The 15,854-nt window shown below is 42.4% G+C and overlaps 1 protein-coding gene across 4 annotated transcripts in view; it reads left to right on the forward strand.

The window, feature by feature from the left end:
- Positions 1–15,854, forward strand: part of LOC124797833 (serine/threonine-protein phosphatase 6 regulatory subunit 3) — a 188,955-nt gene that overhangs the window by 54,716 nt on the left and 118,385 nt on the right. For all 4 annotated transcript variants that reach the window (XM_047260919.1, XM_047261088.1, XM_047261175.1 and 1 more), the window contains one exon: positions 3,428–3,698. In XM_047260919.1, the coding sequence (XP_047116875.1) occupies positions 3,428–3,698 (271 nt within the window). The remainder of the gene's footprint in view (positions 1–3,427; positions 3,699–15,854) is intronic.

The following is a 15,854-nucleotide window of genomic DNA, read 5'->3' on the forward strand; positions in this document are numbered from 1 at the left end:
CTGCTAGATTTGTTACTAGAAGTTTTATTCAGCATGCAAGTATTACAGAGATGGTTCATGATCTAAAATGGGAATCACTGGAGGGAAGACTCTCTTTTGACACAGCACTGTTGTGGAAATTTGGAGCTCTGACGTTTGAGGCCGATTGTGGAATGATTCTACTGCCACCAAATTAAATTTTGTGTAAAATAAAGACATTAAAGATAAGGTATGATAAATTAGGACTAGCATGGAGGCATATCAACAGTTGTTTCTGCCTGATGTTATTTGTGAGTGGAACAGGAAAGAAAATGACCAGTAGCATTAAAAGATGTAGAACTAGAAGTAGAAGTAACTGTACCTACTGCCTCACAGAATACCTTCCAAGATGATAACTTCGCTTGCGTAATTGCAAGTTTGTGTTTGATGAGGGTCTTCCAACATTTTTCCCATTTTCCTTGCCTTCCCTTCTTGCAATGTTGAACAGTTTGCTTCCATTTTCCCTTTGCAATTCCAGGTTATTGTGCAGCCAAAGTACATCATGCTTGTACACTTGTTGGTGGTCAAATGGCACATATTGCTCTGCCTGCGATTTCCACAAGATCTACTGGTATTTTTATCTAAGTTCTGCCTTCAGATAATCTTGAGCTTAGGTCTTCCTCCATGAGTCCCAGTCTGTTATCCAATGATTGCTATAGGCCATGGTCTAATACCCATTTCAAACTCGAAACGTAATGTACGTGTAGAGAAGGATGACATAGTTACCTATTAAGATGGACCCAGAAGTTATGTCAATTACTTCTTTTCTTCTATTGTTAAAGATGTGTTCCTTCACCCTGTTAAAGAACTCAGAGTTGCTTTCAAGCTGGTGTTAGAGTAGATACTCATCTTAGCAGTTAGTGTCACTGCTTCCCCAACCGAACCAACTAACCATTGTCACTCAACTGTGAGCAGCTATCTACCAGTCTCCTCACTTCCTGGGAAGGAGAAGCACTATACTTGTAAAGTAGGTAAACTGAGGCCAATAGGGTTTCTCTCGTGAATTTTTCCTTACACTTTCTCATCAAGGTAGTCTCTAAGTCCTTGGAACAAAAGTCTGCCTTCGGCATGAATGTAAACTCATTCTTGACGTAAATGCATGTTGTGGAGTTAGATTTCTAGCATAAACCAACATACCTTGACTTCATTTGAAACCTGATATACCCCTTTATTTTAATAGGGTTCCAGGATGATTTATCTGCAACACTTGCAGCTGCCAACTTGCTGCTATGGTTGCTTGTGATGTCTTTAATTATCCTGACAGTAATCTGGATCCTGTTCTTGCATTGCCCTCACGGGTTTGTCACTGACTTTCACCATAAGGTGTTTGGCCAACAGACACAATCTTACAGTTGATTACTTTCCAGTCCTCTGCTGAGACCTGGTTCTGCATCTGTTGCTTTCTCGAACAGCATCTTTGGAGGAGCATTTTTAAGAAGTTATCTTAGGACACCACCTCCTTAAGCCAGCCCACTATTGCCATCTCTTCACAAACATTATTAGAGCATCTTTATCCAGATAGACCCTCTTGAAGTTGGAGCATGGACTTGCATCCCCACCCCTGGGGGGGAAGGGGGGGGGGGAGTGTGACATTATTTTCAAGGAACACTGTTGCGAAAATTAAGAGAACTTGCATTTAAACTTGACTATAGAAAAATTCTATTGCTGCCAACATCCGTGTTGTGTAAGGACCAGGAAGACGAGAAATTTAGTCATCTACGGAGGCATATAAGATCTCATTTTTCCCGCTTGCTATTTGTGAGTTGAACAGGAAAGGAGATGACTAGTAGTGGTACAAAAAGACTAGTAGTGCAACAAGGTACCTTCTGCCACATATCGTGCAGTGGTTTGCATTTGATATGTATGTAGATGCAGATGTAGAACTGTTTCCCTGTTTCTTTCCTCTGCTTTTTCTTGATTCTGAGAAATGGGAGTTTTGGACTCCCTTCTTCTCTTGTTCCCTGTCTTGGAATTGCAAGGGGTCTGCATACCTCTTTCACTCTTGAGACTGTTTTTTTGGAGTTCTTCGTCCAAGACCTTTTGCTGGCCTCCATTTATGGTTAGGAAGCCTTTGTTCATCTTCCTTTTCTTTGTTATCTGAGATGTTTCCTCCTCTTCAGTCCCAGGCAAGGATTTGATGTTGACGTGGTCAAACTTCAGTGACAATTTCCACTTCCTCGTTGGTCTTTCACCCAATCCAGTTGCAAAAACAGTTTGCGTAGGTTCCAACCATGATGCTTGGATGTTTCAGGTCTCATCAAATCACTTGATTTTTGTTTTGTTTTCTGTGTTCTCCATTTTGGTCCCATGAGAATTAGAGGATACATCAGATTGACACCAAGGAGCTCAACACTGTGCAAAGCTCATTACTCAAATGGGTTTCCCAGTATCCTTGAGGCTCTGTTTATGACACATTTTCCTATGTACCATGCACCCCTTGGGATGGATGGCATCACACCTTGGATGGGGTCCCTGGAGGATTGGGAAAGGTCTGTAGGAATGCATATGGGAGAGATGGGGCAGTACGTGAGACGCTTTGTCTAGTTCATCTGCTGAAACCTGTTCAGTGTGGGAGATCCTGCCGATAGCTCCACTATAGCTGGTCTAGCTCTCATCTTCACACAAACAAGTGAGCCTCTCCACCCGCATGGTCAGTGCTATGACAAGGCAATGTTACCTGGAGAGATCTTACCTTAACATTCCAGTCAGTCACTGCTACTAGCTCCTTCATAATGGCAGCCTCCTACAAGTTTCCGAATTATATATGTGATCTTGAGGGTACTGGAGCAGGTGAGGTGCTAAACTCCTCATACGTCCAGACTCCCTCAGTGCTCTTATATGTGTATAACAGTTATAACCAGGAGATACACATGTCCAAAATGTCCAGGACACCCTGCTCCAGCTACAGAGGCTAGACAAGGAGATATCTTTCTGCTGGGTACCAGGGCACATGGGTATTAAGGGAAATGAAATGGCAGATGTAGCAGCCAAGGAGGCATGTCCTGATCACCACACAGTTCAGTGTGCCATCCCCCCCCCATGCCATCACCTTGCTGTTGAAGTACATTCATGCACTGATTGGAAGACGAGTGACTGGAAGTGACAGACCATAAGCTACGTCTAGTAAAGCAGTTGTGATGTACCTCGTTCCAACCATGCAGGCAGGATGAGGTCCTTTTCATGTGTCTTAATGTAGGACACAGCCCTTCGACTCACAGATTGTTGCTACGGTGGAAGGACAATCCACTGTGTGGTGCTTGTAACGTACAGTTCACAGTGCACCACATTTTAATACAGTGTGTTTTATATTCACATGAAATGGCTCCAGCTCATTTCTGTCAGATTTGCTCACCATTTTAGCTGAAAATATTGTATTATTATATTATGATATATTCTTTCTTTGTTTCAGCTTATCAAGACCAAGTGTAATGGAAGAATTGATATCACTAACTTTAGATCCTCCTGATAATGTAGAGGAAAGATCTCGATATAAATACCCGAATATAGCATGTGAACTGTTGACTTGTGATGTGCCAGCAATTAATGAAAGAATTGCTGGCAATGAAACGTTACTTGAAAAGTTGTACAGCTTCCTTGAGAGAGATGCACCACTAAATCCATTGTTGGCCTCGTTCTTCAGTAAATTACTAAGCGTGCTTATTACAAGAAAAGCTGAACAGGTGAGTCCCTTTCACTACATTGTATAATGCTCTTTTTGATATACCCAAATGCATATAATATAGTCAGATGTAATTAATTTTACAGATAGTGTATCTTCAGAACCTGACTCAGCTTTGAATAAGTATGTGGAGGTCTGTCAGCCTTAAAATACTGAGTGCTCTTGATTAACCTTCGTGCTTTGTACTGTCACTGCTGCTGTGTTTTGCCCTTCGTGTAGTAGCACTGTATGAGCCTTGTAGTGTTATTAGCCTGTCTCTGGAAGTTGTAGGTAGACAGTAATTACAAGTGAAATTGAATGTTCTGCTCAGTCATTGCTTCCAAGGGGTTGACTATAAAATTCTTGTTCTATTTTTGAAGTTTTTGCACAATTTTGTTACTTTCATTCCAACATATTTTCTTCATGAATTTCATTCTAATTATTTCGATTTTATTAACTACTATGTACCAGACAGGTATCAAAATTGGATTTGTCTTTGTACTCCTTAATTATTAAATGAAAAGAATTTGGATCATATTACAGTTAATATTGAGCCATTGATCTCCATAAAGGACAGTTAGATCAGAACCAGTCAGAAATAGTAATCCGAAAAGGAACCAAAAAAGCTTAAATTGACTTGCTCTGTCTTATCACAAAGTTTAGAACTAGAATGGTGACATCATTAATGTGGTTTAAGTATGCTTTCTTTTCTGACTTGTTTAACTCAGCAGGTTTCTGTAAATTTTTTGATCTTTTGTCATAGTTTCTTTCACTTACTGAAAGTTAACTCTTATCTGGAAACAATCGTTCTGTTTGGCATTACATTTGGACGCAATCAGGAAGTTAAATGTAATTGTGATTCTGTGATGTTACTCTTGTGTGCTAGTGTCTCGCATTGCCAGATGATTATCTGGATTAGGAAAACCAATTGCTTCATACAAGTGTGAAGAACACTACACACACACAAATGTGCACGGAGTGAGGGGAGGGGGGGGGGGGGGGGGGGGGGGGAGAGAGAGAGAGAGAGAGAGAGACTGTTTGGAATATTAGCCCCATATTATCATACAGTCACCTCAAGCACCATATGCTTTTATGTCCAGCAGCTAAACTTGCTACCAAATTACTTTAACTCATGATCCCACTGTCTAAATATCTAAGTTTTGGCAAGTTATTTGAAAATAAATAAGATAAAGGTTGAAAGAAATGTAACATCAACAAAATGATAAAGAAGATTGCCCCTTTTTTTTATACATATGATTTATGGTAGGTGACACGAAATGATTTACTGTATTTACTCGAATCTAAGCCGCACTTTTTTTTCGGTTTTTGTGATCCAAAAAACCGCCTGTGGCTTAGAATTGAGTGCAAAGTAAGCAGAAGTTCTGAAAAATGTTGGTAGGTGCCGCCACAACTAACTTATGCTGTCGAATATATGTAGCGCTACATAGGAATGCTTTGCAGGCACAAAGATAAATACTGGCGCCAAAACCTCTGCGTCAGTAAATAAATTAAAAAAAAAAAAAAAAAGGTTTCAACCACTGCATTTTCATACATTATCCAACGAAGTAAATACAAATTTCGTATTGTTCATCTTCGAATGTAGCAGCATTTCAATGTACTATGAAAATCCGACTGGCGAGACTGTTTGGGATGTTTGTCAAGATGGCCAACTCTACGTTCTGAATCCTTTCCTACCTGTGAGAAGAGATGGTTGCTAATAGGAACTTTTATGAATTGTTAATCACATGCAGTATTCTCTTCATCATAAGAATAATATGAATATAAACATTTTACCATGTATTCTTTCGTGTTTGCTGCTATCTCATTTAAATCCTGTCTGCCTAATAAACTACAAAACTAGAGTGAGACAACAGCAGACTCGGAAGAATATACATATCATGTCATGTTTATATTCGTGTTATTCTTATGCCTAATAGTGACACAGTCAGAAATGACGCATGGCAATTGACTAGATTTTTAAATCTAAGATGACTCTAATTTCGGTGCAGAATGTAATGTACTAAAAGAGGCGCCTGCAAAGATTTTCAAATGGAGAAAAATTTTTGCTAAACTCTCATTCAGAACATCTTCTATCATACGCAGTCTATTATTTGGTTCTTGTTGATCATTATCAAAGAAAGCAACAGTGTAAGTAACAACAAATAGCAGTCTCTTGCCATTGTTTCGCTAATGAGACGATCCCCCCCCCCCCACCCACCCCCCCCTCTCTCTCTCTCTCTCTCTCTCTCTCTCTCTCTCTCTCTCTCTCTCTCTCTCTCTCTCTCTTTATTTATTTATTTATTTTATTTAATTGTAAGCGGTGGTAGCGTGCACAAAAGCAAGCCATGCCACGAGCGGCGACAGACCGTAAACAATCATTATCAGAATGTGACAAACAATGCATGGCACAGTACAGTACTGCATTTTCAGCTTAGAGTGACGTAAACACCTATAACAAAGAGAACGGCACTTATCAGATTAAAGAAAAATGAGCAATCAATTCAAACCAGACGAAGCATGTGAAAAAAGGAAGGGTACCCGTATAAATACTGATGGAGTGCCTGATGCATAGCAATGGCTACCTGGTAAATATAACTACTAAGCTTACAATTTGAACCAAACTACTGTAACTGTATCGTCATTCATTCGACCTAATTGTATCTCATATTACAATGGACCAACTTTGTTTTGATTTGGAGCTGCGGCCTAAAACTTTTCTCTCCCCTTGAATTTCGAGTCTCAAATTTCAGGAGCGGCTTAGATTTGGGAATTTTTTTTTCCCTTGATTTCGAGTCTCATTTTTCAGGTGCGGCTAAGATTCGAGTAAATACGGTATTCAGTCAGTAAAATAAAACATACAAATAATTGAAATTATTGTCCTATAAATAGGCATTTAAGCATGAAATAAAATAACAACAATAATAATAATAAGTTGCAGTAAAGATTGCGTGTTTAACACTTTGAGGTCCAGGCAGTCAGAAAAATTGTGGCCCAGGAAACCAGCCAGTTATGCCATCTTTTAAAATGTTACGGCACATTTGTATTTGATGTATGTTAGAGGCTAATACAGTAAAGATGGTGAAAAGTAAAATTATCCTTAAAAAACAAAAGTGGAAGGTGAGCTCTTGAGCAATTTCACATGTAATTGTCTTTTGTAGGGAAAAGACTGAAGTATTGTGGCAGGCAGAGAGATACGTTGCATTCAGACAATACTAGTTCTTTACTACTTGTTTAGCCAGCGAATTGTCTCGTCTTCTCTAAACAAATCTTGGAAACAAATGTTGTATGCTGTTTCATCATAAGCTTCGTCTGTAAAACAGAAGAGATTAAGACAAATGAAACAGAACTAAATTATAATTACAGCAGCACTTTTTGTAGCAACAAGAGTAGTGATGAATAATTGAAGCAGACTACAGCTTACCTGAATATGAATTTTCTTCAGCCTGTCCCCATTGAGATCTCTCTCCCTACAGTTCAAAATCACTGAATTCTTTCTCTCAAGCTTCCAAACATTCCTTGCTCACCCAAAGAATGTGACATATTTTATCAGAATTACAGCACACTGCAAAATCTAATTAGTTGAAGTACAAAACTTGCTACATGCACACACATTGACTGAATCAATCACGACAACAGCTCTTACGTTCACTGCTGTTTGTTTCGAAGTTATTTTAGAAATTGACAACTGAAAACACCTGTCAAGGAGCAAGTAGCGAGATGTCCATACGTTGTTCTCATACTAAATGAGTCCAGTTTTCTAGTGATGTGTGGCTTGCGCATAGAGAAAATTACAGCCTGAGCTATACTCAGGTGCACTTGTTTGAACACAGCAGTGTGGCCCGAGCTTTACTCTGGCACAGTCGTCAGTGTTCTTTGGTGGCAGATTCCCCAAATAATTAAACATCACTGGTTCTCAAAAAACATCAAAATACTGGTAATCATCAGTAGATTCCAACAGGCTAACCAGTAATAATTCCAAAATCAAGCAAAAAAAAAAAAGGAAAAGAAAATCAGAGTTCAAAGCTGCCCAATGCACTCTTGAAGGGAAAAGAAAAGAATAGAGAAAAACAATAATAGAGATCTTTCTTGTCGCTAACAGGTCACCAACATAAAAGTCAAGTCGCTGATTGTACAGTGCAGAATGACCTGGAGTGGCTTATGAACTGTTAACTACAAATTATTTAGGAATAGCAAGACAACTCCCAAAAAGGCAGAAGCACTGTGTTGTTGACAGATAAACAAACAAAAGGTACAGAGCTTTGCTTTGCTAGCGTTTGGAATGAAATTCCTTTCTCGAGCTGTAGGACAAACATGCGCAGGCGCGCGCACCCACACACACACACACACACACACACACACACACACACACACATATATATATATATATATCTAAAAAGAAAGATGATGAAACTTACCAAACAAAAGCGCTGGCAGGTCGATAGACACACAAGCAAACACAAACATACACACAAAATTCTAGCTTTCGCAACCAATGGTTGCCTCGTCAGGAAAGAGGGAAGGAGAAGGAAAGACAAAAGGATATGGGTTTTAAGGGAGAGGGTAAGGAGTCATTCCAATCCCGGGAGCGGAAAGACTTACCTTAGGGGGAAAAAAGGACAGGTATACACTCGCACACACACACATATCCATCCACACATACACAGACACAAGCAGACATTTGTAAAGGCAAAGAGTTTGGGCAGAGATGTCAGTCGGGGCGGATGTACAGAGGCAAAGATGAAGTTGAAAGACAGGTGAGGTATGAGCGGCGGCAAATAGAAATTAGAAATTAGCGGAGATTGAGGCCTGGCGGATAGCGAGAAGAAAGGATATGCTGAAGGGCAAGTTCCCATCTCCGCAGTTCTGACAGGTTGGTGTTAGTGGGAAGTATCCAGATAACCTGGACGGTGTAACACTGTGCCAAGATGTGCTGGCCGTGCACCAAGGCATGTTTAGCCACAGGGTGATCCTCATTACCAACAAACACTGTTTGCCTGTGTCCATTCATGCGAATGGACAGTTTGTTGCTGGTCATTCCCACATAGAACGCTTCACAGTGTAGGCAGGTCAGTTGGTAAATCACGTGGGTGCTTTCACACGTGGCTCTGCCTTTGATCGTGTACACCTTCCGGGTTACAGGACTGGAATAGGTGGTGGTGGGAGGGTGCATGGGACAGGTTTTACACCGGGGGCGGTTACAGGGGTAGGAGCCAGAGGGTAGGGAAGGTGGTTTGGGGATTTCATAGGGATGAACTAAGAGGTTGCGAAGGTTAGGTGGACGGCGGAAAGACACTCTTGGTGGAGTGGGGAGGATTTCATGAAGGATGGATCTCATTTCAGGGCAGGATTTGAGGAAGTCGTATCCCTGCTGGAGAGCCACATTCAGAATCTGATCCAGTCCCGGAAAGTATCCTGTCACAAGTGGGGCACTTTTGGGGTTCTTCTGTGGAAGGTTCCGGGTTTGAGGAGATGAGGATGTGGCTCTGGTTATTTGCTTCTGTACCAGGTTGGGAGGGTAGTTACGGGATGCAAAAGCTGCTTTTAGGTTGTTGGTGTAATGGTTCAAGGATTCCGGACTGGAGCAGATTCGTTTGCCACGAAGACCTAGGCTGTAGGGAAGGGACCGTTTGATGTGGAATGGGTGGCAGCTGTCATAATGGAGGTACTGTTGCTTGTTGGTGGGTTTAATGTGGACGGACGTGTGAAGCTGGCCATTGGACAGGTGGAGGTCAACGTCAAGGAAAGTGGCATGGGATTTGGAGTAGGACCAGGTGAATCTGATGGAACCAAAGGAGTTGAGGTTGGAGAGGAAATTCTGGAGTTCTTCTTCACTGTGAGTCCAGATCACGAAAATGTCGTCAATAAATCTGTACCAAACTTCGGGTTGGCAGGCCTGGGTAACCAGGAAGGCTTCCTCTAAGCGACCCATGAATAGGTTGGCATACGAGGGGGCCATCCTGGTACCCATGGCTGTTCCCTTTAATTGTTGGTATGTCTGGCCTTCAAAAGTGAAGAAGTTGTGGGTCAGGATGAAGCTGGCTAAGGTAATGAGGAAAGAGGTTTTAGGTAGGGCGGCAGGTGATCGGCGTGAAAGGAAGTGCTCCATCGCAGCGAGGCCCTGGACATGCGGAATATTTGTGTATAAGGAAGTGGCATCAATGGTTACAAGGATGGTTTCCGGGGGTAACAGACTGGGTAGGGATTCCAGGCGTTTGAGAAAGTGGTTGGTGTCTTTGATGAAGGATGGGAGACTGCATGTAATGGGTTGAAGGTGTTGATCTACGTAGGCAGAGATGCGTTCGGTGGGGGCTTGGTAACCAGCTACAATGGGACGGCCGGGATGATTGGGTTTGTGAATTTTGGGAAGAAGGTAGAAGGTGGGGTGCGGGGTGTTGGTGGGGTCAGGAGGTTGATGGAGTCGGGTGAAAGGTTTTGTAGGGGGCCTAAGGTTCTGAGGATTCCTTGAAGCTCCGCCTGGACATCAGGAATGGGATTGCCTTGGCAAACTTTGTAAGTAGTGTTGTCTGAAAGCTGACGCAGTCCCTCAGCCACATACTCCCGACGATCAAGTACCACAGTTGTGGAACCCTTGTCCGCCGGAAGAATGACGATGGATCGGTCAGCCTTCAGATCACGGATAGCCTGGGCTTCAGCAGTGGTGATGTTGGGAGTAGGATTAAGGTTTTTTAAGAAGGATTGAGAGGCAAGGCTGGAAGTCAGAAATTCCTGGAAGGTTAGGAGAGGGTGATTTTGAGGAAGAGGAGGTGGGTCCCGCTGTGACGGAGGACGGAACTGTTCCAGGCATGGTTCAATTTGGATAGTGTCTTGGGGAGTTGGGTCATTAGGAGTAGGATTAGGATCATTTTTCTTCGTGGCAAAGTGATATTTCCAGCAGAGAGTACGGGTGTAGGACAGTAAATCTTTGACGAGGGCTGTTTGGTTAAATCTGGGAGTGGGGCTGAAGGTGAGGCCTTTGGATAGGACAGAGGTTTCGGATTGGGAGAGAGGTTTGGAGGAAAGGTTAACTACTGAATTGGGGTGTTGTGGTTCCAGATTGCGTTGATTGGAATTTTGAGGTTTTGGAGGGAGTGGAGCTGGAAGTGGGAGATTGAGTAGATGGGAGAGACTGGGTTTGTGTGCAATGAGAGGAGGTTGAGGTTTGCTGGAAAGGTTGTGAAGGGTGAGTGAGTTGCCTTTCCGGAGGTGGGAAACCAGGAGATTGGATAGTTTTTTAAGGTGGAGGGTGGCATGCTGCTCTAATTTGCGGTTGGCCTGTAGGAGGATGCTCTGAACAACAGGTGTGGATGTGGGAGAGGATGGATATGTGCGTGTGTGCAAGTGTATACCTGTCCTTTTTTCCCCCTAAGGTAAGTCTTTCCGCTCCCGGGATTGGAATGACTCCTTACCCTCTCCCTTAAAACCCACTTCCTTTCGTCTTCCCCTCTCCTTCCCTCTTTCCTGATGAGGCAACAGTTTGTTGCGAAAGCTTGAATTTTGTGTGTATGTTTGTGTTTGTTTGTGTGTCTATCGACCTGCCAGCGCTTTCGTTCAGTAAGTCACCTCATCTTTGTTTTTATATAAAATTTTTCCCACGTGGAATGTTTCCTTCTATTATATTGATATCATTAATTTGAATCCAACAATTACGTTTGTTATTGTCACTGTTGCATTTCGAAATATTTTCTGTCGTCTTATTTTCCTCTTTCTGTTTTTGCCAGTAGTTTCACTTTGTATTCACCTTCTCCTTTTTACCGTAATCTGCTATACTATTTTATCCCGCCCATATATATACCAAATAATACGTAACCCACTTCCAAACCATAACCAAAAGAATTTTTTTTGCCGCTTTCAGCGCTACCGCCGCTATAACATCCACCGTTTCTAGTTCACAAACAGCTCCTTTCACCTTTTAAACAACCATTTCGGCCAGTTCTAATAACTTTCGCTTTATTTCCATTTCCGTTTTTCCCACATCACTTATAATTTTTAGCCGCTTCCCACAGGTTTTAACGTCATTATTTCTTCGTCAGACAATTGTTAGCCTCATTTTCATAATCTGCCACCACAATACCACTCCTTTTAATATACTACACACAGTTTTTTGGAAATTTTCCCGAATTTCTCCGTCCTTTAACGTGTTTTGGCGGCAACACAACCACCTAACCTTTATGTGGTATGTGTGGATGGATATGTGCGTGTGTGCAAGTGTATACCTGTCCTTTTTTCCCCCTAAGGTAAGTCTTTCCGCTCCCGGGATTGGAATGACTCCTTACCCTCTCCCTTAAAACCCACTTCCTTTCGTCTTCCCCTCTCCTTCCCTCTTTCCTGATGAGGCAACAGTTTGTTGCGAAAGCTAGAATTTTGTGTGTATGTTTGTGTTTGTTTGTGTGTCTATCGACCTGCATAGTGCTCAGTCGACTGCCAGCTCTGTCCTGTCCCACAGTGAGTGAACTGCGGTGAGGTGGGGGTGGATGGTGGGGTGAGGTGAGGGTTGGAAAGAGGCAGGAGGCAGAGAGGAGGTTTAGGGGTAGCATCTAGTGGCTCTTGGGAGAATGGGGAGCTGTATGTGGGCTAGGTAGGGGTGCAGGTGAGGGGGGGGGGGGGGCAGGTGGCAGATGGCTGATCAAGCGATGTTACAGGCTAGGGCATGAGGTGATAGCACACAACTAGCTGTTACGTATTGGGCTGTGGTAGTGGGAAAGATGGTGGGGGCACACACACACACACACACACACACACACACTCTCTGTTGGGGGGGGTGGGGGGCGGCAGCGATTTACCTTTGGTTTAGGCCAGGGAGGTTACAGGAGCGAGGGATGTGCTGTGAGAATAGCTCCCATCTGTGAATCTCAGAAAAGCTGGTGGTGGTGAGGAGGCATGAGTTGGAAGCCTCAATTGGAATCTCGCATGTTGTGCTCTGCTGCACGTTGTGCCCCTGGGAGGTCCACTTTGTTTTCGCCAACAGTTTGATGGTGGCCATACATTCTGGTTGAAAGCTGGTTGGTTGTCTTACCAATGTAAAATACGTGCAGTGGTTGCAGCAGAGTTGGTATATAACATGGCTACTTTCACAGGTGGCCCGGCCTCTGACGGGGTAGGAGAAGCCTGTGGTAGGACTGGAGTAAGTTGTGGTGAGTGGGTGAATAGGGCAGGTCTTGCATCTGGGTCTTCCACAAAGGTATGATCCCCTGTGGCAGGGGATTGGGTGTGGGAGTGGAATACGGATGGACTAGTATTTTGTGGAGGTTGGGTGAGTGGTGGAACACCACTTTGGGAGTGGATGGAAGTATCTTTGGTAGTATGTCCCTCATTTCAGGGCATAACGATAGATAATCAAAGCCCTGACGAAGGAGATGGTTCAGTCGTTCAAGTCTCATGTGGTATTGAGTGACAAGGAGGGTGCTTCTTTGTGGTTGCTTCTTGGTGTGGAAGTGAGGATCAGGTGTGAGAGGGGATATGTCACAGATCTGTTTGTGTATTAGGTCTGGGGGGTATTGCCTGTCTGCCTTTGTGAGGCCTTCAGCATACTGGGCAAGGGAGTTCTCATCACTGCAGATGCATGTGTCAAAGGTGGCCAAGCTGTATGGGGAGGGATTTTTTGGTGTGGAAGGGGTGGCAGCTGTCAAATTGCAGGTACTGTTGGTGAATGATGGGTTTGATGTGGACTGATATGTAGATATGTAGATTTAGCCCTCTGAGAGGAGGAGATCAACATCTAGGAAGGTGGCATGATGGGTGGAGGAGGATCAGGTGAAGTGCATTGGAGAGAAGGTGTTGAGATTGTGGAGGAATGAGGATAAGGTGCCCTGGCCTTGGGTCCAGATTATAAAGACGTCATCAATAAACCTGAACCAGACAAGGGGATTGGGGTTTGGGAAGCTAGGAATGTTTCCTCTTGGTAGCCTATGAAGAGGTTGGCATAGGAGGGTGCCATGCAGGTGCCCATCACTGTGCCACGAATTTGTTTGTATCATCATCATCAGTTCTGCTATATTAGCAGGTCCTTAACCTCTCCATTTTCTGCGATCCATTGCTTCCTTCTTAAGGCTGCTGTATGTTGTACCGTCCATCATGTCATCCAGTATCTGGAATCTCTTCCTTCCTCGCTTCCTTTTCCCTTCTACATAACCTTCTAAAACTGTTTTTATCAGTCCGTCATTCTTTCTTAATATATGCCCAATCCAATTTCTTTTTCTTCTCTTTATTACATCTAGTAACTGTCTTTTCTCTCCCACTTTTCTCAGTACCTCTTCATTTTTTTTTTTACTCTGTCCATCCAACTTATTCTTTCCACCCTCTGCCATGTCCAGATCTCAAAAGCCTCCATCCTTTCTCTGTCTTTTTCCTCGTAGTCCATGTTTCAGTGCCATATAGAAGAACAATCCATACATGACATTTTATGAGTCTCTTTCTGAGTTCTCTGTCCAGACCGCTGCAGAAAATTCTCCTTTTCTTATAAAATGCCTCTTTTGCCATTGCTATTCTTGTTTTAATTTCTGTGGTGCACTTCCAGTCGGTGTCTATCCTTCTTCCAAGATACTTAAAATTTTGCACCTGTTCTAGTATTTCTCCATTCAGCATAATTTTTTTCCTTATTTCCTCCTAGTGCCAATACTTTTGTTTTATTTGTGTTAATTTTCATTCCATATTTTTTTCTGTTAGTTGCAATGGTGTCCACCAAATCCTGTAATTCTTTTTCCCCTGTGGCTAAAAGGACCATGTCATCAGCAAACCTCAAACACCCTACTCTTCGTCCTCCAATTTCTACTCCTTTGTCATCTATTGAGCATTGGTCAGTCATATTTTCCAAGTAGAGGTTGAAAAGAGTAGGTGATAGACAGCATCCTTGTCTTACTCCTTTTCCTAGTCTGATCCAGTTTGTACTTTCTCCTCTCACTTTAACTGAAACTTTTTAATTAAGATATAATGAGTTTATAAGTCTTCTGGTTTTCCAGTCCACTCTCTTTTCCCTCATTATAGTCGCCAGCTTGTCCCAAACCACATTGTCAAATGCCTTTTCTAGATCGATGAAGCACATATATAGGTCTCTTCCTTTTTCAATAAACCTTTCTCCCAAGATTCGTAGGAGCCCTATTGCATGTCTGGTGCCCGTATTCCGTCTAAAGCCAAACTGCTCCTCGCCAAGATTCTCCTCCATTACTTTTTCAAGTCTTTTATTAATTATTCTTAACATCACTTTGGCTGCATGTGAAATGAGGATGATTGTCCTGTGCTCGCTGCATTTCTTGGTTCCTTGTTTTTTCTGTAATGGAATCATTACTGTTGTCAGAAAGTCCTCAGGCCATTCACCACTGTCACATATTTTATTACATAACCTCAATATTTCTTATTCCATCTTGGTTCAAGCATTTTAGTATTTCTCCCAGTATTGTATCTGTACCTACCGCTTTGCCATTTTTTATTGCAGCTATGGCAGACTTTACTTCTTCCATTATGATGGTTGGTACTTTCTCATCATCACTTACACTGTTGTGTGATTCAAGTTCCAGAGTTTCTGGTTTGCTATTTGTGTCATATAGCTCTTTTAGATATTCTTCCCATCTCTGGAGGACATCGTCACGATCTTTGTGCACTACCTCTTCGTCTTTACTCAAAATTTCCACAGTAGCACTTCCTGCTCTGTTTTGTTCCCATGCCATGGTCTTTACTCTGTTGTATGGTAAGTCGTATCTTCCCTTCCTGTTCAGTTCTTCAATTTCATCACATTCTACTTTTAGCCATTTTTTCCTAGCCTTCTCTGTTTCTCTTCTCAGTTCATTATTTAACCTTTGGTATATCTTTCTTGCATCTTCAGTGTTCTTGTTTTTCAATTTTCTTCTCTCCTCCATCTCGGAAATCATTTCTTGTGTGACCCATGGTTTTTTTTTTTATCTTTTCCCTTTTACATATCCTATATTTTGCTGTCCTGCTTTAATGATTCCTTCTTTCAGCATATTCCAGTACGTGTTGGCATTATCAGGTGGTTCTTTGTCTCATAATGTGCTTAGAAACTCCCGAGACAGCATTTCTGTAATTTGTTCTTTGTTGGATCTTATCTTCTCTAAATCCCACTTCTTCACCATGGTCGCCTTCTTCAGTGTTTTTATTCTTATTTCTATTTCTGCCATAAGGAAGTTGTGGTCACAATTTATATCTGCACCTGGCAATGTGTGCACCT

This window comes from Schistocerca piceifrons, chromosome 1 (assembly GCF_021461385.2).
Source record: "Schistocerca piceifrons isolate TAMUIC-IGC-003096 chromosome 1, iqSchPice1.1, whole genome shotgun sequence".
Classification (NCBI taxonomy): domain Eukaryota; kingdom Metazoa; phylum Arthropoda; class Insecta; order Orthoptera; family Acrididae; genus Schistocerca; species Schistocerca piceifrons.